The sequence below is a fragment of the Andrographis paniculata genome, unplaced genomic scaffold, assembly GCF_009805555.1.
Source record: "Andrographis paniculata isolate CXL003 unplaced genomic scaffold, ASM980555v1 Contig5END, whole genome shotgun sequence".
Taxonomy (NCBI): domain Eukaryota; kingdom Viridiplantae; phylum Streptophyta; class Magnoliopsida; order Lamiales; family Acanthaceae; genus Andrographis; species Andrographis paniculata.
In genome coordinates this window covers 285,426-310,973 of record NW_026137595.1, presented here as the reverse complement: position 1 = coordinate 310,973, position 25,548 = coordinate 285,426, and the positions used below count along the sequence as shown (strand labels likewise).

The window sequence follows — 25,548 nt, the reverse complement described above, 5'->3', positions numbered from 1 at the left end:
ATGAAATATTTATTGCAGAAAGTGACAGATATGCTTTCTCCTATTATCAACTCAACTGGTCTAAATAAGAGATGGCCTACACAAATCATGAATGATATTAAACATATGGAACAAAGACAATTGGTAGGTGTTGGTTACTATAGTAGAGACTGAAAGGATTAGATTAACAAGTATGAATAAACCAATGAAAAATAGTAGGTAGCCACACAAAAAGACATCATGGGAAAAACACAACCTTTGCAGTTGATAATTTCATTAGACATCCAAGGCAAGTGTGCTTATGTTTCTGCTAAAACAACTTATAGGGGTGTTTGAACACCGACGACGACGACAACCACCAGGATTCTTCAGCAAACATAATGGTATAATCTCAAGTAATATAAGACCTGTTTTCACTTTGTTTCCTACAGAGCCATGGGAAATAACTTTCCATGGTTGTAGGTAGATATTTTATGTATCCTTTCCAACACAATGGAAGAAAAAGCTCACATCACAAAGACCCAAAACAAGAATAGGTCTCTACATTTCTCGCAGTTTGATTTCATCAAAACACATGCGAATGTTGGCTGATGACAACACAAGACTGACCTTTTTTATTTTCAGCAGACTCTTGAGGACCGATCACAGGATAGGAGCCAATTTTAATTTCTTCATCCACAGCAGGATTTTGCACCTTATGAGGTAGCAATGTGGACTGATTGGCCTCATGACACCGGACGACAATTTAACCAGCCACACTTGTTGAAGGACTTGTATTCCCATGATATAAGTTCAATCATATCACTGCATTGCTGCAACACAAAGAGAAAAACTCTCAATTTAAATGATTTGAACTGACAGCAGTAAATAAAAAGCATCATATAATTCCTACTAAAGGCAGAACTAACATATGCACAGACCAAATAAAACACTCACATGAAAGTTTTTGTTTACCTTAACTGAATTTGAATCCACCGGATGGAACTGGAAGGTTGCCGCCGCCAAAATTGAACCCAGATTGTTGAGCCTCACCAGACAGCTGCTCATCTTCTTCTTCCAACCAATATGTTTCCAGGATCTTCACTGCCTTTTCATAGATTTCATTGTTGTCATGACTTTGAAGATTTTCAATCTTCTCCAGGCCTTCAGCATCATCAATCATCTGGGCATAGATATTTACATCTCCAGTGTGGCCCTGATTCTTCTCAGCTTCCCCTACTTTCAGAATATTTTCAAGGCCTTCCAAGCACACTATTACTATTCTTGGGTCAGGACAAAGTAGAAGGTCACACAGAGGCTTTATACATCCCTCGCGCACCATGAATCTGCAATGTAAGTTGAATTAAGTTTGAAAAGTGCGTTCGTATAATGGAAAGGAAAATAGCAACAACTATCACACTTGATCTGTTCATGAGTTCCACCAGAAGTGGCGTTGGAAATAGCCCAGGCAGCCTCTTTCTTTATATCAAACTCTGCATTTTGAAGTAACATAACAAGAGGAGCTATAATACCAGCATCAATAACAGCCTGCATGATCAAACAAAAAAGCCTCATCAATCTGCTTAATAACTCAGAGAAAATAAAGGAATCAAGCGAGTGCGTTGAAGTGCAGCAATAAGACACACACTAGAACTGTACTCAATTTAAAAAATTAATATTCTATTCAGATTTCTTCAGTATTCTCAAATATTGTACATAGGGACTATGGAGGAGATTCAAATGAAATAGTTCCACAGAATTCTTAATACCTGGATCTGATCCCTGTTTCCTGCAGTGATATTTGAGGTGGTCCAACATGCTTCCTTTTTTATACTCTTCTTGTAATTTTGAGTCAACAAATTGAGCAGGCAGGGAAGAGCCATGTTATCAATGATAACCTGAAAGAAGTGTTGAATTATTCAGAAGAAATAAAAGTATCAATATTAAAAAATGAATGATCTCCTGGATAGGCAGTTGAGACAGGGGGCTAGTTAGTAATCTATGCTAATTAGCTGCTTCTTAACTTGCTCAAAGACCCTAAAAGGTAGCACAGTGACTCGTAACAATGAAACTAGTAAAAGAAACCATATAGTTGGGAAATTTTTGCAACACTTTCATCATATAAATTAAGCTGCAAGCAGTCTACCAGCAATTCTTAAATATGTTAAAAGCTAATCAAGTTACACAAGTAAATCAAAGCTCACCTCTAGACAGATTTGATATGAAGAATTATTAAACACAGGTATAGCTTCACACCACCATGTTTCAAATACTGAATGGACCAGTATCTGTCTAACTTACAAGAGATTATTTAAAACATTTGAATGCTAGGCAGGTAAAACTTGATCAAGATTAAGATACATTCATTACCAGAAGTAAGATAAATATAGGATGCTAAGCAATTATCAACTTGTAAGCTCGGAAGAAGATATTGAAAGACATGATTACTTTCTTATTAAAAATCATATCCTATTTGAGCATAAAGTATGGTGCATTGAAGGAGTGACAAGTAAACATTTGAGCAACAATAAAATAGGTACGCGTTATCAAGAAATAATAAAATAGGTATAACACTGTTGAAGTATTTCCGGAGGAGTACCTGAGTCTGAATGTCATCACCAGTCACAATATTACCGACAGTTCTGAGGGCAGGAATCAAAACAGATGGAGAGTTGTGACTGCATAACAACATAAGTCATATGACAAAACACAAAATAAGAAACCACCACAAAATAGCTCAGAAAATCAACTGAGACTTCAGAGGATTATTTAGGATCATCACAAGGTTCTACAGCTTACAGTAAAAGCTCAACAAGACGAGGGCATACACCAGACTCAATCACAGCTTGAATCTTATCACTAATGCCATCAGATAGATATGACAGTGCCCAACATGCATCTGTAAGGACTTCTTCATCATGTGTATGAATTAGCCGAGCAAGGACAGGCAGGGCTTGCTTCACCTGCTCAGCAGCTCAAGAGTTATCAAACAAAAGGTTTCAGTTATGCAGGATTGTCAGAAGAAATGATCACGACATGGAAAATACTATTAAACAAACCTGCTCAAAGTGAGGTTGTGGCTTTCCCCGACAGAAGTTTGACAGCGTCCACGTTGCATTTCTCAGCATAGACAGCTTAGCCTGATCATTAAATTGTCCCAATAATGGCATTAAAGCCCCATAGCCAAGGACAAGATCACGACATTTCGGTGAGTCACCAGCAACATTTCCCAATGCCCAGACAGCCTAAAAACCAACATAAAATAAATGCATAATAATCCAAATACAACAACACAAAAATGTAAAGTAAAAGCATAAAAATCCAAAAGAAATAATATCTATACAGTTATCCTGTATTGTAATACCACAAATAAAGTAGGCAGGTGGGAATCCATACCTGTTCACGGACATCATCACTTGAAGAGCCAAGAAGTTTCACAAATATCGGAACAGCACCATGATCAATCACCACTCTGGTGTTTTCAGATGTACCAGAAGCAATATTCGTGAGAGCCCAAGCTGCCTCAAACTAGATGAGAAGAGACAATTACATGCTCAAAAACAAACAATATTGAAAATTACATTATAGGGAAAAATAAGAAATTAAACAGCAGGCAACCAGTTCTATATCTATTTACCTGGAGTTGTGGGTAATCATTTATAGCAAGAAAGTCAACAAAGCGAGGCACAACTCCAGAATGAATCACTTCCTCTATTGGTGGATTGCGTTCTGTTAACATCAAATAAGCAAACAGGTAAATTTAATGATGCAAAATCAGTACCCTCTATGCATATAGATACTAGTTATTTACCTATTGATAGAAGTTTCCGGAACTGAGTTGTGGCCTCAAGTTGCAGTGCAGCATCGTTCGACCAAACACCAGCAACCATAGCGGGAAGACTCTCTAACTGCAGAAATATGCATACGCAAAACAATTGAAATGTAGATTTAAAGCCAATTGGTTATACACGGAGAACAGGTAAAAGAAAAGCTTATTTTGCCCTCTAAGCGTGCTACTAGAAAGAGCTTCAGCTTAAAATCTTCGAGGTTCAAATAAATAGCGAAGGGATATGAACACCCGACTACGTCTCCATTCAATCACCGAAAATATACCAATAAACATAACGAAGAAACTCAGCTTCGAGTGCAAAAAACACTGCGGCGAACGGCTGATTGAAGCAATCAGCAATCAATAAAAGGAAGTAGCAAACCATTCGGAACAGATCCAAACACGATATTTAGATTAGTAATAAAGAAATAAAAGCAGGAAAAAAAATCCTAGAAATACAAACTACCTTCTTATCGTGCTGCCCCGCGCTAGCAGTAGGCTGAAACTGCTGAGCTTGAAGCCCCTCGCGGCGCTTCTTGAGCAAATTCTCCTCCCTTTTATTCTTCCGGATCTCCACCATATTGTCCTCTCTTCGCCGTCGCCCCTCCTCCGCGTCCACCGCCACCTTGTACCTGCTCCGGCGAACTTCCGTCTTCGCGCCCGGCCTCAGAGACATCGTTGCGTCGATTCAGTACCAAAAACACAAGTAAAATTCCTAGAAAACAGCGATTGCAATAATTGCCTGCTCTTATGTGTCAGATCAGAATGGAGAATCGAAGAATATTTCAGGATACGGATGAAACCTTCGGAACGTACTAAAGAGAGAGAATGAGACGGAGAGACAGAGGAGTGTTTCTGCCCTTTTTCTTTTCGTGCGGAAATGAACAGAGAGAGAGAGAGAGAGAGACATGTGACATGGGAATGAGCTGATGATAATTATACCACCTCTTCTGTAAATAGACTCAATCTTCTTCTTATTAACGATAATGCCACTGATTATCCAAATTCACACAGTCGGAATTCGGACCCTACTTTTCAGGCTTAGGTCACTACCCTAAATTTCTGCAATGAATTGGCTAAAGAGTAAGCCCAAATATCTATTCGGCCCAATCAAATTCAATTTATTTATATTTTAAAATATGGGGTAATATCTGTATTTTTTTTTTTATATTTTACAAAAGAAAATTAATAGTTACTACATTAAATCTCAATCATTAATAGAATAGTCCCATTATAATTAAACTTTTTTCGCTGAAAGTTAAAAAATATTTATATTGCATCATATATGCTAATACTAATGAATTGTTTGTACAATACATTACAGGTGATTCTATATATGTACTTTGTTAGAAACATATAACCTAGAAAATAATAGATAAGTGACATCGGAATATGGACATTAGCTCGTTATAAAATTTATTTTATACTTCCTCCGTCCCATATAATATGGAACGCGTTATTATAAATACGAAAATTTAGGTAAAATATAATTAGTAAATAATTAAAAAATATATTAGTAAAAATAATGATGATATAGAAGAAATAATTGTCGATATTGTAAGATAACTAAATACTTGAATTAAAATGTATAATTATATTTCAAAATAATAAATAATGTGGAAGAGACTAATATAGAAAATAGGTAGGATCGAGGGAGTACAAAACTAGGCTTTGTCAAGGATTAGTACACCATTTCCTCATTGAGATTGTGATATACTTAGTGTGGTTAAGTTTAGTATTTCTTTTATTTTACTTTTTTTTTTTTTTTTATTTTATTTTTTTATGACGTGGGAACTCGCAATGCGTACTGGGTAAACCTGCAGCTGAACTTAATACCTTAAATTAGGCCGACAGGCAAGTCATACAAATTAGGCCGACAAGCAAGTCATACAAATTAGGCCCGACTCGCCTCAAACCTAATACCTTACAAATTAGACCCGACAGGCAAGTTGGCAAGTGATCTGAGACTGTTGGAAATTCTATTTTATTTTAGTATCTTTCAAAGTATAAATGGTATGTAGAGCTATAATACACTAGTTATCTTTCACATGCATATAAACCTAAACGAAATCAAACTTGAATTTAATAGGAGTTGAAGATTGGTATATGGATAATGTTTTAAATTTATTTCTATTATAAAATAAAAATAAAAATGACAAATTATGTAGAAGATATGAAATAATAATAATAATAACATAAAAGGGGCCGAATTTACAAACTGTTGATCATCGATCATATTACACAGAACGACTTAATAATCATCATGAAGCATTTAAAATCCACTTCCAAGTCCGAATCCATGATCCATCCCATCCCACGCCAAAGGGCCTAAATGCATTATCTCTAAAAGTGTATAGTATAGTATAGTATAGTTTGGGTCTAAATTAATGATATTGTGACTGAGAATGGTGGTGTATTAGAACTAACCGTATGCTAAATTATTGAGACTTGTGAATACTGCTCAGTGCGCACCATCTCCATCTCCATCTCTTTCAACCTAAACTAAAACCAGATCCAGATGCATATAATATATGCATTGCATGGAAATGGAAATGGAATTTGAATTTGAATTTGAATTTCAATCTCAAGGTCGGAGATCATCGCTTGCCGCCAATCTGTTTCGACTATCCAGTGAAATTCCACCGTCAAGGCAGCGGGGAGAAGGATGCGACGCGTTTTGATTATAAAGATCTCTGTAAAATTGCGCGATGAATTCGTCCGCCTTGGCGTCAATCATCTCGTCTTCGGTCAGTGCATCGAACACCTCGTTTGGATCCATTTCATCGCCGCTGCTGTTGCTACTGCTATCGTCCTGATCCCAAAGGCTCGTCGCGGAAGCGTATCTGCTCATGGTACCGCTGGAGCAGGAAGACGCCGGAGATCTAGGCTGGACAAAATCCTTCAGAGTTTTCTTCTCGGCCGACGAGGCTTGCTTTCGCCGCCGCAAGGTATGCTCATCTGCGCTCTCCATCGCCGCCTGCTGCAGGCACAGGGGACGCAGAGCTCCAACTAATTTCTTCCAATTGGTACTTTTCTGTTTCGACAATGTTTTCTTCGTCTCCTTATCTTCAGAACTCTTCTTTCGCAGCACCGACAGAGCCGCGCTGAAAATACCATACGCGCCGCCCTGTTTTTTCTTCTTCTTCTCCGCATCGATTGCCGGCTTAACGGCGGCGCCGCTGGCTTCTTCACCTGCCGATTCCATGGCGACGGCGACGTTTTCCGGTACGCGTTCCGCCATACCTACTCTCTCAAATCATTATACTGTTATTATATTTTGTTCTATTGCTTTCAAATTCTCCTTCCTTGTAGGTGAATCTCGAAATAGCAACCTCTGCCTGCAATAGCAGGCCAGCGAAGAGCTAAACGAGGAGGACATGAACCTGATTTACAATCCCTTTTATCAATTCTAAATTCACGGACTCTGAACCTTCAATAGTTTTACACCCTACGCTATATATGGCCGTAGAACATGATGAATGGTTGGTGTTCAACACCGCATCCCCATCACCCATTCAAGTTTCTATACATCAATCAATCTACAATAATTTCTTCCATAATTGACATACACATCCAATTTGCTATATCGATTTCATTATCGTTGGTTAGGGCTACATCTCTTCCTCACGTATGCTTTAGGGTTTAGGATTGGGCTGTTGGCCCATTCCGATCATTCAAAATAATAACGATTGGGCCCAATCTATCAGCCCCACTGCTACATCTTTCTCTAGAAACTTTGGATCTGGACTGGATCCATTCTATATCAACTTTCTTGCCCTATTTTGAGGCCTTCTTGGTATTGAAAAACACACGTAGATATAGGAGATAATAGAAGGGTGGTTGGTTGGTGAAAAATGTCTGATGGGAAAATAAAAAATAAAACGTTTGAGTGGCGATGGAATGAATTATTATAACAAACAGCTGTTAGTTGAGCAAGAACAGAGATTGCTTGACTCTTACTAAGAAAGAAACTAGATTGCAGGACAGGTTGTCAACTTGCTGTTGCCACCACCCATCCTTCTATACGAAACTGTACATTGTATTTGTATCGATATATTATTACATAATTAAAAAATAAATAAATAAAATTGAGAGAGAGAGAGAGGGAGATCAATTTGAATATTTGGGTATGTAATGCCTAAGGCAAGTATTGAAACCTAATCGATCCCATAATGCAAGGTAGGATTGAAACAAAAGTTGTCAGAAATTAGATGGGGCCTCTAATGTGAAATGAGTAAATTAGCCTGATTTTTCAATGTTGTTGGCGGGTTGTTTCTGTGTAGTGTAGTGTAGACCCAGGGATATGTAAATAGGAATTAGGATGTAGGACCAGTGTCTGTGGCTGAGGAACTTTCATAACGTTTGTTTGTTACCTATCAGACAATACTTTGCCAATTGCCTTTTCACTTATATACTATTTATAAAGCAATCCTTGTTCCAATACAATAAATACCACCTCAGCCCATTGGGAAATCTACACTGTGTATTGTATTCCTCACTGAAATTTATTCCTTAATTTGCTGCAAAGTGACAGTATATAGCTGATACTGTGAAATAAGTAAAGATGTTGTGCTGAAGGCCACTAGTTGGCTAAATTGCACAAAATTCAACTTTGGTTTTATGAAATTGCACCAAATCTCTCTGTACTTTTAAAACTGCGTCAAATTCCCTCGTGGTTTCATAAACTTTGCATTTAACCCCTCAAACTGCGAATAAATTTTAGAATCTCAATTTTTAAACCCCTAAAATTACAAATATATTTATTTTTTATATATTTAGCCTAAAAAAATAGTAAAAATAAACTGAAAAAAAAAAGTTTATGAAAACACGATAGAGTTTGACGCCAATTTTAAAAGTATGGGAATTTGGTGCAATTTCATGAAATCATAAGTGGATTTTGTGCAATTTAGCCTGCAGTAGTTAAATGAAATTTTAGAAAAAAAAAAAATACTTTGATAAAGTTAATCAGACCAACTTCAAATGTCTATTTGCATTAATTTCGATTCACACCTACAGATACTGATTGTTCATATCAATGAGAGTGATATCTTCCTGTGTATTATCTCTGTACTATTGTGATTTTATTTATTTATGTAACTTTTTGGGTTTTTTTATGGTATGTTTCTTTTGCTCGATTTGAAAATAATAATAATAATAATTATTATTATTATTATTATTATAATTTATTATTAAAATAATATTTGATGAATTTTTATTTTTATTTTTTTCTCCAAAGAACTCAAAATCCAAATAATCAAAATGTGGAGATTTGGATTAAAGAAACAAAAAAACAGACCCAAATCCAATTTCAATAAATCATAGTATTGTGGTATTTCAAAACTAATTTGAATTAATGTGTATCTACTAGTATGACTATATTATAATGTGTATCTATTTACTTGTAAGGTTTGGCATCGGAATTTAGGGACGTTTACTTGTACCAAGTCATGGAACCTTCTTTAAGGAGTATTAACATAGATATAATATTTAATTACGTGACAGGAACCCACCCAACCTCACAACCAAACCAAACCTCAAGAAATTTATTATTGGGCGACTGCTGCTCTATGCTCTCCAATCATTGTTCTAATTTTCAATACGCCCAATAAATTATTGTACTTTTCTGATCCTGGATTTCCAATCCGGGACTTCCACGGAAAGTAATACGTGTCACGCTCCCATTTGTACTATGTTCTCTATCCCGTTACTATTAAAATTATATTTGTACGCGCCCGACTGCTTTATACAATTACAATTATAATAAAAATGAATTATTGTATGTAATATATTTTGTATAAACAATGAATAACTCTTTGTTATAAAATATGGTCAAAGTTTTAAAAAAATAAGAAAATTGAACTACAATTGTTCACATAGCTATATCAAACAAATCGTATGGCATAGCGGAGATCCAAGTCCCATAGTAAACAAATACTAGATAGCTGATTTTAATTTAACCAACCACCTGAACTATAGTATCCAACCATTTTACACTAGTTTTGATTGAATAGAAAATTAAATCAATTAATAAAAGAAAGCAAACAAACCAACGAAAAAAACGTATGTTTGTGACAGATTGTACAGTCCGTGTAGAGAAGAGAAACAGAGAAGCGTGTCTAGGACGAAGCTTCCACCGCCCCATTTAAATAATTCAAACTTATTCCGTACTTGTTATTATTACTATTTATTTTAAAAATCTGTATATTTCATACCGCGTACGCGAATATGATCCCGCCCAAGTCCCCACCATGTATAAATCTATATATAGAGAGAGAGACACAACAACCAGGCTCCCCAGAAAGCAATTAACAGCCATAGTTCCCCACAATATCCTTCAAACAATTCCGATAGGATTCGCTTTTGTGCAACGGCGAACAATCATTATTCCGATTACCTACACGCAAAAGTTGGAATAAAGTAGTAAAAATGTCGAAGAAGAACTCACTTGTTGCTCGAAGAGCTTGGAATGTCCTCCGATTGGCGCTGCTCTGGGGGAGGAAAGGAGGCTTGTTCAGGAACAGGCTTGTTGTGAATTGGAATGTGTTGGGTGAGACTGTGAGGAAGCTTCGCCACTCCACCAGGCATGGCGGTGCTGAAGGAGCGCTAGTGTACGGAGACCGCGAATTCTCCTTCGACGACACGCCGATCATACGCGTGAAAATGCATCGTCCGTCTTCCATGCGGTTCAAGTTGCCGCACATTCCGTGCATCAAGCCGCACGTGGATTTCGACTACGATTTCGAGGAAGATCGTGCTTATTTTGGTGGTGAGGCGAGCGAATTGTTCTGCAGGCGAGTGAGTTTTTTGAAAAATGGTGAGGAAGAAGAGGAAGAAGGAGAGGAAGAAGAGTGTGACGAGGGGATTGATCTGAAGGCGGAGCAGTTTATAGCAAACTTCTATGAGCAAATGAAGCTGCAAAGGCAGAAATCGTATCAGCAGTACAGGAATTGAAATCATAAGGTCCTCGATCCGTACGCGACCTCCATCGACACACACAATTTTTTCACAATGCATTAATGGTTTTGGTTTTGATGATCTGCACGCAGCGAGCGGATCTGTTTCTGTGCATAAACGTGTTTGCATTTTGGCTCAGCTCCCAGTTTGGTCATTTCTGTTTGCATTGCGCCGTTTTTTGTCTGTAGATATATACTAAATATTTATATATGCAAAGAAAAACAGCAGAATTGTTTTGGATTTTTCTGTAGGCATATGGTTAGCATTCATATTATACGAACGTTGGTTTTTCAAATGAATTGAAATTTGTCATTTGTCTTAAGATATATATGTCTAATAGAAAGACAAGAAATGTTGAGAATACATTATAGGCAGATAGTAACATCCTATTGGAAGATTACTGCTGCAATACTACAAGAAATGCATATTAACAAGCAAACATAAGGGCTCTAAATGAAATCAACAATATAAACACAAAGCTCCACTACAGGAAATGTCAAATGAAGTTCACATATTCTTTTTATCATCTCCCACATATATAGAATTTAAACTCAAAATTTGAACACTCTCTCCAAACCAAACATCCGTCGGAAATGCATATCTACAAGCAAACGAAATGCAGAAAACCACTAAATTCTCACACACAAAAAACTCCGGGAAGGAAATTGGACGCATCAACTTCACCAACACAAATGTAAGCATGTGTGTGTATTCCAGCTGCTGCTGTTGCTGCAAATGCACATCTTTCAAAAATGCCAGAATAGCTCTTATCCGACTGCCAAAATACCTACAAGAAGTGTAAAAATGGTCAAATTGACATTGTGCTGTTTGGTTTACACATTTACCGATCACTCCAACTAGGTGATGATGGATATATACATTACTCAAAACCATCCATGGTTTTATATTTTGATAATATACCAAACCTAGATGAGAAATGTAAGATTTCCCACAATACAAGATGGGAATGAGACTAATAATATATCAGATATTCACAAAAGTATGTACCAAACCTTGAAATTATGAGAAACCCTCAGTTGTTGGCTGTAGGAATCCTACAAGCTCCCGTTTTGAGAATTTTGAAGAAACGAACTCAACTGTCCAATTGCCGCCAAAATAAAACCTACAATATTTGAAAATCAATTGAAGGCATCTTCACTCCTCAAATCACTTCATTATTAAACACATATATGATGTTACATTATAGATCTCTAAAATTATACAAACAATTATAGTATATTCATGAATCAAAGTATTGCAAATGTGTATGTAACAACTTTTCACCCAAAAAGCAGCAGTCTGCAGTCACAGCTCATTACCTAAGAATGGGGGTGAAGGTCTCCCAGGACGTGACTTGAATTCTGGATGAAACTGTACCCCCACATAATATGGATGGCTTGTAAGCTCTAAAATCTGCAGAAATGAGGGTACAAGATGAAATTGAAGTTTAGAGAATGATAATCTAGTCTAACAGAAGTACGACACATCAAACTACTGAAATGCAGCTATAATTGCAAACTGAAACTGAAACAACCAAGCCGGAGAAAATAACCTCCATTCTCTTTCCACTTTCATCCCTCCCGACAAATTTCAACCCACGTTCCTCAAAATTGGATACTACGTCTGGGTTTACCTATGAAACTTAGCATAATTAACATACATTCACCAGAACAAATAATAGAGACAAGTAAATATACAATCAAGTTACCTCGTATCTGTGCCTATGTCGCTCATCCACATACTCAAAATTATGGTACCTATATCAGATAAAAGACACCAGGAGCATTAGCCAATCAGATTATCAAAAGATACCCCAGATACTGCAACCTCTCTAAAGCACTTGGAAAAACTGGTGTGATGCAAAAAATTAAAAAATAAAAGATGCAGAAAGAAATTTGAGAAAGATGCATAAAGCTTCAAGTAATTTGTTGAGTTTGGCCAAATGCAAGCTACATGTATGTGAAAGGGTGTGAGCTCTTACAGCTTGGCCATTAGGCAGTCTGGTGTTTGAAATAAAGTTCTCCGACTGCCAAGCCTCATAGTGCTCCCCATATGGGTTTTTGAACCCTAAATTCATGCACGAAAAGAACCTGTCATTTATCGTATGGGACAAAATTCGCAGAGAGATTTATGTATTTGAACATTAGCGCAGAATACCTCTGGCATAAATATCACGACAGGGTTAGGAGTCTGATCATCAAACTCAGTGCTGTTTGCATGTTCCCAGCCCACAATCTACAGAGTACATAAAATCATAAGGTTCATTATGTTGTAATAAAAGACAGAAAAATTATTGAATAAAGATATAACTAACATTTTGAGCAAACTCAATGACAGATATCTGCATGCCCAAACAAATTCCAAGATATGGAACTTTATTTTCTCTAGCATACTTTGCAGCCAAGATCATTCCTTTCACACCCCTATCACCAAAGCCTCCAGGAACCAAGATACATGCAGCATTCTGAAATCAAGATTTTTTTTGTTATCAGAACTTCGAGAAAGATCACTTTGCTACGTGGGTAAAAATAGTTCACAAGACACTTGCAACAATAGTTTCCGAAAAGAAGAGAGCAAAATTCTAATATGACTAAGCAAACCCATACAGAATATGCTAAGCAATAAACTATGAACATTTTTACTTAATACGGCAACAAAAATATAACTATATATCAGCGCAAGAAATATTTCAAATACATCATAAATATGAATTTCAACAGCAATATGTATTATTTTAGGAAATACATCATCTAACATGGTGTTTACAGTCCGTTTCACAAAACCAATAAATCATATAAATTACATACAGCTACACAAAGCCCACCATCTTATCTACTAAACATGGACAGAGACATGTGAATGGTGTCAAGAGGAGAAGTGCAGAATCAGGGGACAAAAGAGAAGTGGTAGTATTGTATACCTTCAGATCTTCCCAAGCTGTTGCATGAGCTTCAGGTTTCTGCAAAAATATATAACCTAAGACAACTCCTAAATTAAAAACTGAAAAAGGTAAAAATGCAATAGAAAGTGAGCATCTCTACTGAATTTGCTGTGTCGTCTTCAAGATCAGAAGCTGCAATCCACTTAATATCTGGCTTCAGTGAACATGAAATGCAAGCATGCAATAACGCCTGCCAGCAGATTCAAAATTATAAGTTTCCATCATGTAAACCAGATGTTATCTAAAAGCCCCTCGCCCCATGAAACAGAGATCACCACAATGTTGGACTTCATAGAATTACAAGACAAAAATATTTCTCACCTTCACGACAGATAAATAAGAATCTGTCAACCCAACATACTTTCCCACCATCGCAATTCTAACCTGCAATAGCATTCAAATTCTAACTTCACATTCCAGAACAAATAGAGGGGAGAGTATGCAACAGGTGACACTAACGGAGTTGGAGAGGTTGTCGAAAATCTTGGCCCTCTCAGTCCACTCTTGCAGATTAGGAGTCTTGGCAACTCTGAAATAGAATAATTGACTATCATGACACAAGTTCAAAATAGCAAGAAAATTATTACTACACATAAATAAAGCCTAATGCAACCCAAAGGCCATTGGCATGATTCAACTTACAAGAATAAGGGAAAGAAAATCTGTTAACAACTTACTTCATTAGCTGCAAATGTTTTAAAATAGCCTCGTGTGCATTTTGATTCTGGACAAATGGATGACAAAATTAAAGAATGGAAATAAAGAAAATAAATAAATAACCAAGACATAAATGTGGTCAGCATCAAAATTCACCAATAAATACTACCCACCCGAAGCAGAAGAGGTATGTGCCAAATGTTTGGAACATCATGTATGTTAAGGATATTACCAACCTAGAGTAACATCAGAAAAAATAAAAATAAAAATAAGTAAATGTTGAGATTCACATGAGATCAAAAAGTTACAGCCAAATAAGTAACTTACAGAGACATGGCAAAACTGGGACAACTTCTGCCTAGTACTTTCCAGCAAAGGCTACAGATCACACAAAAACATCATTAGTTTTCTAACTCCAATACTACATTTTCCAAAAAGAAAATTAAAAAAAAAAAGTTTTCGTATATAAATTTTGATAAGATTACATATAAGAAGTTCACAACCAATCAATCTTAAGTATTTAAACACCATGAAAGAACCAAGATTATCTGTTTGACTTTTCCCCTTGGCAAAGTCATTTATTGTAAACCGTTAACCTACAAAAGGAAAAGCATGAAAAAGGTGTACCTGAGCAGAGCGGCAAGCAAGAAAGTGTGGAGTCAAGCCTAAGGCTCTCAATTCCCGCACACTATGCTGTGTGGGTTTAGTTTTCTGCGAAGTGCAAAAATTGCCATGCATAAGACTGCAATTCGCTGCATGTATTATTATCATATGATTCTTAGATAGGACAGGCTATTACTTGCTCTCCAACAACGCCAAGAACAGGTATAAGACTCACATGGATCAAACAGAAATTGTTTGGCTCTGTAAGAACAAGACAAACATTAAAATAGCAAAATGCAGATATCTAAACTGAATTGCATCGGACATAGTTTAGAATCAAGGAATGTGGTCATAGTATAATTTATTGTCTCATCCTAAACCACAGAAAGAAAACATATACTACCTCTATCCCATTTCGTCTGCTACTTACGCTTATGGCGCAGTAATTTAGATAGTATATTTTTTATAGGGTTTTTTTAACTTTTTGCCCTTAAAGTTTGTTCAGAATGATTTTCTAAATTGTATTTAGGAGGGTAAAGAAAAACAATAAAAAAGTTGGTGGAAATAAAGAAAAGCTGCGAAAGGTTTGAAACATCCCAAATAAAATAAAAAAAAAAAACAATAGCAAAATATTTTGGACGGAAAAATATTTGCTAAGAGCAACGCATCGTCTAATTCAATCTAGGTAAAACAACACCAAAAAAATGAAGTCAGAAGGGGAAATGTAGATTTGGTCTCAAAGTTTATTCGCTGGAGCTGAAAACATAATGGCAAACCAAGAGAACAATTGAGCTCTAATATCCAGAATAGGGAAAATAAGAATATGGATATATGTCCTATTCTGCGCCTTACCAACTGAGAAAAGTAGCTGCCGTAAAGCTTCAATGAATGGCATTGATTCAATATCACCTAGAATTTTGAGGAGTCATAGGCAGATTTACATAAAGATTTATATTATAAACACAGAAGTTCTCTAATCAAGAGATCATTTACCAACAGTTCCTCCCAATTCAATAACGCAAACGTCTGCCGGACCCTCTTTTCCATCTACAGGGATAGCAGCTACCGTTTCAATCCAATTCTTAATGGCGTCAGTTATGTGAGGGACCACCTGAATTAAGTCGTAAATGCAGAGTATGATAGCTAATTCCATGCAAATTCATTTGTAAGAATCAAATCACAGCAACAAACATAGAAAAACCTGTACTGTCTTCCCAAGATAATCGCCCCTTCGTTCCTTCTCAAGTACAGACTAATAAAAAAACAGGGGAATGCGTCGTCGTCAGCAACAATAATAATAATAATAATAATAATAATAATAAATGTCTTCTGTGGGAATATAAAGACAACATTACCTGAAAAATCTTCCCTGTGGTAATATTATTGTCTCTAGTTAGTCTCACATCCAAGAACCGTTCATAGTTACCTAAATCTAAATCCACCTGCCACATGTTACAAAAGCCATCCAATACATGTAAGAATGAGAAATTAACAAATTCTATAATTTATCAAATAACACAAGGTGAATTACAAAGTAATATCTAGAATTTCTCATGATTGGGGGAGGTAAAAAATGATGTAGCAGAGTAGCAGATATGCTAAAATTACCATAAAATATTATTGTCCAAAATTATAGCATATCTGTAATCAGCATTTCACTGTGGATTGCACGGGAAATATTCAAATAAAAAGAATCAGTACCTCACCACCGTCATCAAGAACAAAAACCTCTCCGTGCTCAAATGGTGACATTGTACCAGCGTCCATGTTTAAATATGGATCTGACATGAGTAAAAAATAATCAAATTCACCGTATAGTACCAATCCCATGTTGCTGGAAATCTCTAAACCAGCATATCAAGAACATAATCTATACATCGCTTTCCATTCTAATTAAAAATTATATCTATCAAATGGATTATTAAAAAAAAACGTAAATTTTTAACATGTACTCAAATTTTCGCCGCAGGGGTATACAAAGAGAGGCGAAATGCCTCGCTTCTTCAATCACGTTTACAGAACATTGTGCTATGACACCGTCATTTTATCCCTAGATCTCTCTATGGACGCTAAAAAGAAAGGAAGATCAAATAACAACGCACAAATCAATAAGTGAACGAACAAACCAATTTTAATTGAAGTCACTCGAAGTCCGCATGCTTTGAGCACAACGCCGATGCTGCTGGCAGTGACGCCTTTCCCAAGGCCGCTCACGACGCCCCCGGTAACCAATACGTACTTCATCCTCCTCCACTATCGACCAATAAAAAAATTGGCGGCTCAATTCGTTCTGCGATTTCCGCAGTAGAAATTGTGGTGGCGAAGTTTGCCTCAAGCTTCGCGCGCGAATATGAAAAAGCTCAAAAGCTCCTGTGTGAGAAGCGCACTCCCTTCTTCTTCGTCGTCAAAAGCTCAGACACCTTTTCTCAACCTTTCCCAATGGCGAGGGTTTCGTCCCCATGAATATATATATAGTCCAGACCCTAAACCCTAACGCCCAAAAGCGCCGAATCCAAACCCCTGTTTATTTATTTTTATATTTATTTATTTTAATTTTAATTTCCTTTTTAAAATTATCGGAATATTGAACCGGGCGTTATTCGAGTACCGATTTCCCTTTCAGTGATTCGAACAACGTGTTGGAAACTGTCATTTAATATTTTGGCAAATAGATGGAGATGACGTGTTGCGGTGCTGGTTATATTTTCTTTTCTTTTACAGTCGGCAGTGCAATTACAGGAATATTATTGAGCCACGAATACAACACGTAAATTAAATAACTTATAAATATGGGATTTGAAGAATCGTTACAGAGAATAAGTCAATAAATTAAGCTTCCTGATATGATATGATACGTCTGTCAGGACATGCCAAAATACTCTTTTTCTTTTTTCTACGTGTCGAACCTATTGTTGCCTGTTACAAAGCCCAATTATTGTGGCCCATTAACAAATTTGGAGACCGTCCAAACAAAAGACACGGTCAGACCAAATACAACTGTCCCCTCTAAAAAAACCCTTTAGAGGGAAGGACCTTTAAAGCTCATGTGTTCAACTCTTTTAGAGCAAGGGTGTGTTTGTTTGGGCGATTGGATTTTGAGTTGAGATTTAAATAGTAAAAATTTTGAATTTGAATAGTTGTATGATATGGTATAAATAGGTATTGATGTGATATTTTGAATGTAAAATTGATTTTTAGTATAATATAAAAAATAAAAAATAGGTGTTTGATTTGATATTTTTTTTTTGAAAAAAATTGGATAAACAGATTAATTCCCCAAAGAAAAACACCCCAAGTGGCTTTGAAAATGTTGTGTCTGTTAAGAGATGGAGCAAATGTGTGGAAAAAAAATATATATATCATTTTGAGAAGTACCTCGACTGCACGAGGTTGTCTCCAAATTTCTTCGAAAAATTGGCCTCGACTTGAATCTCATTGTACAACTAGTTTTTAAGTGAGTGAAGAAAACCTCTATTGTCCGTGGGAAATTGTAATAAATAAGTTATTGTGTTTGCTAAATTTTTGCAATATATTTATATAAATAGTATCGTTCGTTTATTTTTTGACGAAGTGGAATCCTTGGAGGCGTTTGGAATTTAAATCTATAACCTCACAGTTATAAGTTCATTCCATACAATTGGGCTATCCCTGAGACTATAAATAAATTTTATTTTTTATTTTTTTCATTCAAGGTTGTATCACTTGAATAACTAAATTTTATTTATAAAAAATAAATAAAAATTATGAAGATTTTCTACTACTTCTTTTTCAAAAAGTCTAAAAAATAATACTACATTTCAATTTTTTTTTTGTATGGCATTCAATTAAATATTTTCACATTATAAAATATTAAATATTGTATTAAATATTTATTTATATCAATATCAAACAATTATTTAAATTTAAATTTTATTGTTTAAACTAAATTAAAACACTAACACCCAATGATCCAAACAAACACACTCAATTAATTTATATTACCTTCACTCACAGGGCATCTTCAATCCAGCGCGAATGATTGATTGATTTGGCGTCGATTGTTTTACGCTATTTTTTTGCGTTAGCTACAGTACAACGCCAATTATCAACACATAAATTGGCCGTTGCTTCAATTTTTTTTTTATTATTTTTAAAATTTTTAAATTTTTATATTAACTTTTAAATTTTTTATTTATTTTTCTAAAATTTGAAAAAAAAAAATATTTTAAATTATAAAAAAAGGTTGTTTAAAATAACAGAAAAAATTGAATATTTGAAGAATAAGAGTGAAAAATAAAATTATAATTAGAGTAAAATTACTATAATAACTCCACATTTAAAGTTAAAACTAGATAAATTAAATTAATGAGTTGGAGATGACTTTATATCTACTTTTAACTCAATATCATCGTGGGCTTCACTCTTACTCACTAAACTACATGATGTTTTAAATTGTTCATCAAAAATAAGTTTATATTTTTAAAAATATATTGTCATGTATAAATAATACTTCAAAAGTTTTAAAATTAGAAATGTATCTAACTTATATACATACTTACATGCATACATCACACTACAAAGATATATCTATATATTTCATATATACATATATTATATTTATATACTTACCTAATATTATAATATTATTATATAACAATTTATTTATTTATTTTATCATAAATTTTTTTTTTTTTTAAACCATTTTTGTACCTTTTTCCATTTAAAAAAAAAATACAACGTGTCTTCACTCCAATGATGGGTAGAAATTTTGGTGAGCGACGAGTATTAATAAAAAATTTAGAAAATATTGGGGTAGTGATAATAAATGCGAAGGTGGCTCGGCAGAGACGGTCTCCATTTATGTGCAGCACCAGTTTACAATAATTGCGTGTCCAGCAAGGTTAGTCACTCTCACCTGCAGTTTCCCTACAGTTTTTCTCAAAGCTCTCTCCCTCCGTTTCCCTATGCGCTCTCCTCTCCTCTACTCTCCTCTCTCCAATAATGTCCATTTCGCCCTCTAAACTGCTCGGAGCTTCATCCGCCGCAGAGCCGCCGCGATTCAGTGATGATATTGACAGTGCTTGTTCCACTCCCTTCGTCAGTGCTCCATCTAGCCCCGGCCATGGTCCTCCTTGCGGCTACTTCTTCAGTGCTCCGGCCAGTCCTACGCATTTCATTCTAACTGAAAAAAATCAAACACAGGTGTACGATTATGAGCCGGTGTTTTTGTCATCCGACTCTGGCTCATTTGAGTTCGAGTTCTCTTCCAGGTTTTCTCCTAATGGATCCGGTGGAATTGGCTCCATGACGTCTGCTGATGAGTTGTTCTTCAATGGTCAAATCCGACCTATGAAGCTATCTTCTCATTTGCAGAGACGTCAGGAAGCTGTTGCACCATATATAGATCTGTATGGCGTGGATTCGGAGGATGCAGCAAATGAAAGAGGTAGGGGTTCGAGGTTGAGAAATGTTAAGTACTCTCACCGTAAAGCCAGATCTATGTCGCCATTACGCTTCAATTCAGAGTACGAATGGCAAGGTTTGAGAGCCATCGCTGTGGATGAGGAAAACGAAACGAAAGAAATTGAATCAAGCGAAACGACTCCGTCATGCTCAGCATCATCTTCACGGTCTTCATCTTCAGGGAGAAATTCGAGAAAATGGATGTTTCTGAAGGATCTTCTTAACAGGAGCAAAAGCGAGGGAGGAAGAGCCAATAAAAAGGAGAGATTATGGTCGGCGATTTCCTTCTCTTCAATTAAGGATAAGAAACCACCGGCGTCGTCTTCGTCGCCTGCTTTATCGCCGTCATCCTCACGCGATGAGAAGAGAAGCAGAAGCGACGCAAGGAAAGGTCCGCGAGCGGCCAGAAAACCTGCGAACGGAGTGTGGAAACGGCGAGTTCCGCCGTCTGCTCATGAGTTGCTTTACACCGCCAACAGAGCTCAAGCAGAGGAGATGAAGAAGAAGACATTTCTACCCTACAGGCAAGGGTTGTTTGGATGCTTAGGATTCACCTCCAAGAGTTACGGAGCTTTCAGTGGATTTGCCAGAAATCTGAGTCCAATTTCTTCCAGGTGAAGCTCGTAATTCAGTCTAATATCTATTTTAGCTTTGAATATAAAGATCATGGGCATACTACCGCCATATCCATGCTGTTATAGCTCTCCTTCGTTCTACGCAATACAGGAGCTGTTGAATATACCACCGGAGACGATGATGTTGCTCATCATCTAACTGGATTATTACCATTTTCCATGATCGTTTTTCGGTGATCTACCTATTTTTCCTCCCTTTAATTTTGGTGGTTTGAAACAAGGGAATGGTCTGTAATTTCTAAAGTTTCACTGCTTTGCCTCTGTAAAATGCAAAAAATGTTTTGGACTTGATTGACAATAATAATATCTCTATCTATCTATCTACCTGTCTACCTAATATGCTGACGAATGAACTGAACGTGTCATGTGCATTCTGAATTTATTGCCGTCTCGTTCACTGCCGGCGGTTATTTGAGTCACAGTACTTAATAAATAAATAAATTATTCAGTTGGCATGTGGGTGTCCCCCATGTCCCTCCCCCCCTGCCTCAGTTTAGGTCTACATTTCCTGCACTTATAAATAAAATCATCCCCCAAATCCTCATTAATTTATCTAGCAAGATCTCACAATCCATTTATTTAGGATAGTAGTGATGTAATAACAGTGACACCTCTTTCTTTTTGCCTCGTGTCTGATTTTACTTGTTGGGGTTGGCTAACTCAAATTTATTTTTGAATTTTTTTAAAAGGACTTTGTACTAATGAAATTTAGAAGTATTAGATCTTTCAATATGAGATTTGAATTTACACTCCACTCCACGGTGCTTAACAAAAATGGTGGGCACACATTTCTTTGGATACAAATACAATGATAGGTCAATTATTATTGCATATATTGAAATGATTCAAGTCTTTTTGGATATTGTGACTTTTTGGATCTTTTCTATTGAACCTTTTCATTTAATTCTCAATTTCTCATGTTTTGTGTTATATACATCTTTTACCATTATTTCAATTTTTTTTTACCATTATAGCTTCTTCTATTATTGTTGCATTTAGGTACTTTGTGTCGATGTTTATTTCACCCACATGATATGTTCCTACCGTTATTTTGTTTCTCATTTATTTTTATCACAGCAAAAATCGTAAAGTTAGGTGGCCGAATATTAGTAGCACAGACTCGCTAGGTAGATGGTGGAAGTCCCATCACATATGTATTGAGTCGACACGTGTTTCATCTGCAGGAGGGATGAGTTTTTTTTTTTTTTTTTTTTTTTTAGGTTAACAAAAAGTGGCCTCGTAATCCTATGGCTGTTGTCTAATCTAATCAAGAACCTATCTTGATTTCTTAAATTTGGAAAAATAACAATAATCTACTTAACCAACCAGTGCCTCCATAAATAGCTAACAAAATACTTTAAATCATTACCTGAAAGATAAGCCAAAAGTTACATGTTAATGTGTTATGAAGTTATGTGTCAATCAATCAATGGGTGTGATTGTTTGCGGAGTTTGTTTTATACTGTGTTTTACTATTTTTAATTTTTTTACATAAAAAATACTATTGATTAAATTTTTTATTATATTAGGTTAAAATTTAATTTTATAATTAAAATATCATATTAACTTATATTTATATCAACTCAAATAATAATTTTAATTTAAAATTGTACTTTTGAAATTTAAAATTAAAACTACAACCCAAAAACAAACACTTTAAAATTTGGTTTGAGTTACCAGTGATTTCCTTTATGTTTGGGGTTTGTATTTAAATTTTGAGTATGAAATCAAAACTTTATTATTACTGTTTAGCTACTATGATTTATAATAAAATTATAGTATTATTTCTTTTATGAAATATATTTAAAATAAAATTTAAATTCAAATAAAAATCAAACAAAGCCCTTTTTTTTGTTTGAATTATAATTAGAATGTAATGTTCTATTTAAAAATAAATATTAGAAAAGTTTTGGATTTATTTATTTTGAATAGCTTCTTTTATTGTAAATATTTTTTTTGTTTCGGTTAAATTTATTTTTAATTTTTCATCCTTTAAATTTATCTTATTAATTTTGACAAATGAAAGAAATTCAACATTTAATTACCCTCAATTCAACATATATTTATCATAATTATCACTATTTTTATTATATACTTCCTCTGTCCGTTTACAATGTTGACGTTTACTTTTGGCAGCAGTTAAAAGTAATGTAATGAAATTTGTGCCCTTATTTTTTTTTGTAATGATGTGATATAAAGTAAGAGTATTTGCAGAGAAAAGAAATAGAATATTTAATGAAATATTAACTTTGTAATTAGATGTCCAAAAATAAAAATATGTAAATATTATAAGTGGACGATCAAGTATATTTTTAATCACTTTAATTACTAATTAGATTTTTAAAACATATTGTATATCCCAATATTACATTTTTATTTTTTCAATAAATATTTAATTATTTAATTTCCGCACTAGCTGAGGTTATTTTTGCTAATGGAAAATGTAGAACGTAAATAATGTAATTGATGATTGAAAAATATTGATCTAGTATATAATGAAAAAATAAATTAATTTGAATTTGAATTTAAAATTATATTAATACACATAAATCAATATATCTGTTACTTTATATATATAATACAAAATTTTTTTTATTATTCATCTAAATAAATTCTAAAATATAGAACATATGAATATATTTGTCTAAATACATTTTATATAATATTATGATACTATTAAATACTCCATCTCCCATAACTATGTATCCATTTACTTTTTGCAATTTTAGAAATATTAGTATTATATTGGGATATAGTAGGAATAAAGTAGAAATAACTAAAATGACCTTATCAGTATATAAATATAATAATATTTGTATAAATATATTGGAACTTGTAAGGATATTTGTAATATTAGGTAAATAATACATTTAAAAAAAATGAATACATAATTATGAGACAACCAAAATGAAAAAATGAATACTCGGAGGATTATATTTTAAAAGACGAGTCCACTTAGAGCAAGACAGATAGTGGCTCACTTTGTGGAAGTACTTTTTCCACCTTTCGAAATAATTCATCCCCGGTGATTTAAATTTCAATTGTAAATTTTAGATTCAAAATTTACAAGGCCTCGTATAGTCGATGCCCTGTCGCGACCGCTTCTCTATTATTATTTTTTTTTTATTTTATCCTTTTTCTTTTTTGAATTTAATTTGGTCACTGCTGACTTAGCTGTGCAAAGGGAGATTTCATAGAAGTGGGTGACTTCGTGGAAGACCCAGCCAGTATCGACTTTGAGTGGCTGCCAAAATTTTTGACCACTTTGTCGTTGTCGGTCGGAGAAGAAGTCATTGTTGACCGGAGTTCTCCATTGTCTCCGGAGGAGGAATGCCACTTTTGCTCGCCTTGTCGTTCCAAAAAGAATTTCCTCCAACTACCTTAAAAAATCATCGCCAATAGAGAAAATGTTTATGCAATTTCTCAAGGAATTTTTGAGCCATTGCTATGGATTTCTTTTATAGAAAAAAACAATTTTCAAATCCGACCTTGATACATCATAAATTATATCTTACTCCAAGACATTTTTGTTTTGAGCCATTCTAGGTGTTCTTATAAGTATGACAACAACTTATAAATGCACAGTCCCAAAATATATCGAAAATGATGTTTAGACACATTTTTTTTTTATAAAATCTTGTGCAATCTGTACAACACAGTCCCAAAATATATCGAAAATGCTGTTTAAACACAATTTTTTATAATTTTTTGTTCAATACGCAGAGCAAAGTCCCGAAATATATAAAAATGCTGTTTAGATATAGTCTTTTATAAAATCTTATGCAATCTACATAGTATACAATTTTTTTTTATAAAATATTGTTCAATATGCAGAGCACACTCCCAAAATATATCGAAAATGCTGTTAAATACAGTTGTTATAAAATCTTGTGCAATCTGTAGATTATACAGTTTTTTTTAGAAAATCTTGTGCAATCTGCAAATTATACAGTTTTTTTTAGAAAATTTTGTGCAATCTGCAGAGTATACAATTTTATAAAATCTAATGCAATCTGCAAAGTATAAGCTTTTTATAAAATTTTGTACAAATCTGCAAAGTATATGAATTTAAATCAAATTCCAATATGATTTAAAATTTGGACTTATTCAATATTTTTATTCAATATTTTGAAACAAAATAATTCGAATATAATATTTAAATAAACAATAAAAGTATAGTTGATTGTAAAAAATTATTATTATTTTAAAACAATTAAATCAAAGTCATATACATCATTTAAAAGTATTGTATTAAATATATTTTGATTATATCAGCTATACATTTATAATACACAAAAAAAAAAAAAAAAGACATAATGTTATTTTAAAATTTACTATTTTCAATACCTCAACCGAGTTTGAAATGATGTCCTTAACAAACTCTTTCTGTATTTATCCCTGACTAATCGTGTGTTAATGGGCTGAATGGAAGCCCATTAGGTTGTTAATGGGCCTACCGGCTAAGTCAAAATTAGAGAGGATATAAAATGTTTCTAGATCATATATGCAAGAAAACAAATTATAGCACT

At 34.6% G+C, this 25,548-nt stretch overlaps 5 protein-coding genes across 7 annotated transcripts; 2 read left to right on the top strand and 3 right to left on the bottom strand.

Moving 5' to 3' along the window:
* Positions 1-217: 217 nt before the first annotated feature.
* Positions 218-4,693, bottom strand: LOC127258724 (importin subunit alpha-like). Of its 3 annotated transcripts, XM_051285677.1 has the most exons (12): positions 4,604-4,676; positions 4,254-4,502; positions 3,770-3,866; positions 3,596-3,687; positions 3,355-3,486; positions 3,018-3,203; positions 2,758-2,921; positions 2,558-2,636; positions 1,728-1,856; positions 1,379-1,506; positions 934-1,304; positions 218-791 (listed from the first exon to the last, which is right to left on the bottom strand). In XM_051285677.1, the coding sequence occupies exons 2-11, from the start codon at positions 4,461-4,463 to the stop codon at positions 935-937; spliced, it is 1,587 nt and encodes a 528-aa protein (XP_051141634.1). In that variant the 5' UTR covers positions 4,464-4,502; positions 4,604-4,676; the 3' UTR covers positions 218-791; position 934. The 3 variants fall into 3 exon arrangements, with proteins under 3 accessions (XP_051141634.1, XP_051141635.1, XP_051141633.1); XM_051285678.1 differs by having other exon boundaries at positions 218-783; positions 4,254-4,693; XM_051285676.1 differs by having other exon boundaries at positions 4,254-4,692.
* Positions 4,694-5,959: 1,266 nt separating this feature from the next.
* On the bottom strand, positions 5,960-7,575 carry LOC127258706 (uncharacterized). The gene has a single exon (XM_051285654.1). The coding sequence runs from the start codon at positions 7,026-7,028 to the stop codon at positions 6,372-6,374; it is 657 nt and encodes a 218-aa protein (XP_051141611.1). The 5' UTR covers positions 7,029-7,575; the 3' UTR covers positions 5,960-6,371.
* Positions 7,576-10,061: 2,486 nt separating this feature from the next.
* On the top strand, positions 10,062-11,063 carry LOC127258884 (uncharacterized). Its single transcript, XM_051285935.1, has one exon. It carries the CDS (start codon positions 10,214-10,216, stop codon positions 10,736-10,738), a length of 525 nt encoding a protein of 174 aa, XP_051141892.1. The 5' UTR covers positions 10,062-10,213; the 3' UTR covers positions 10,739-11,063.
* Positions 11,064-11,168: 105 nt separating this feature from the next.
* LOC127258883 (uncharacterized) lies at positions 11,169-17,446 on the bottom strand. Its single transcript, XM_051285934.1, has 23 exons — positions 17,069-17,446; positions 16,644-16,723; positions 16,298-16,384; positions 16,144-16,194; positions 15,936-16,053; positions 15,795-15,851; positions 15,139-15,203; positions 14,967-15,050; positions 14,667-14,717; positions 14,513-14,575; positions 14,360-14,406; positions 14,142-14,211; positions 14,004-14,066; positions 13,783-13,872; positions 13,662-13,700; positions 13,056-13,205; positions 12,899-12,976; positions 12,723-12,808; positions 12,450-12,498; positions 12,294-12,374; positions 12,061-12,154; positions 11,755-11,864; positions 11,169-11,528 (listed from the first exon to the last, which is right to left on the bottom strand). The coding sequence occupies exons 1-22, from the start codon at positions 17,184-17,186 to the stop codon at positions 11,797-11,799; spliced, it is 1,689 nt and encodes a 562-aa protein (XP_051141891.1). The 5' UTR covers positions 17,187-17,446; the 3' UTR covers positions 11,169-11,528; positions 11,755-11,796.
* Positions 17,447-19,769: 2,323 nt separating this feature from the next.
* LOC127258717 (uncharacterized) lies at positions 19,770-21,337 on the top strand. Its single transcript, XM_051285670.1, has 2 exons — positions 19,770-20,998; positions 21,111-21,337. The coding sequence occupies exons 1-2, from the start codon at positions 19,923-19,925 to the stop codon at positions 21,118-21,120; spliced, it is 1,086 nt and encodes a 361-aa protein (XP_051141627.1). The 5' UTR covers positions 19,770-19,922; the 3' UTR covers positions 21,121-21,337.
* The last annotated feature ends 4,211 nt before the right edge of the window (positions 21,338-25,548 follow it).

What these genes read in the sequence shown, in the direction of transcription:
- LOC127258724 (XM_051285678.1), bottom strand. Translation starts at nt 4,463, where the DNA reads ATGTCTCTGAGGCCGGGCGCGAAGACGGAAGTTCGCCGGAGCAGGTAC. An exon ending in GTGATGATGTCCGTGAACAG is followed by an intron (nt 3,204 to 3,354) that starts GTATGGATTCCC and finishes GTTGGTTTTTAG; the next exon opens with GCTGTCTGGGCATTGGGAAA. An exon ending in GGAACTCATGAACAGATCAA is followed by an intron (nt 1,305 to 1,378) that starts GTGTGATAGTTG and finishes CTTACATTGCAG; the next exon opens with ATTCATGGTGCGCGAGGGAT.
- LOC127258706 (XM_051285654.1), bottom strand. Translation starts at nt 7,028, where the DNA reads ATGGCGGAACGCGTACCGGAAAACGTCGCCGTCGCCATGGAATCGGCA.
- LOC127258884 (XM_051285935.1), top strand. Translation starts at nt 10,214, where the DNA reads ATGTCGAAGAAGAACTCACTTGTTGCTCGAAGAGCTTGGAATGTCCTC.
- LOC127258883 (XM_051285934.1), bottom strand. Translation starts at nt 17,186, where the DNA reads ATGAAGTACGTATTGGTTACCGGGGGCGTCGTGAGCGGCCTTGGGAAA. An exon ending in TTCTTGATGACGGTGGTGAG is followed by an intron (nt 16,385 to 16,643) that starts GTACTGATTCTT and finishes AACATGTGGCAG; the next exon opens with GTGGATTTAGATTTAGGTAA. An exon ending in AAACATTTGCAGCTAATGAA is followed by an intron (nt 14,212 to 14,359) that starts GTAAGTTGTTAA and finishes ATTCTATTTCAG; the next exon opens with AGTTGCCAAGACTCCTAATC.
- LOC127258717 (XM_051285670.1), top strand. Translation starts at nt 19,923, where the DNA reads ATGTCCATTTCGCCCTCTAAACTGCTCGGAGCTTCATCCGCCGCAGAG.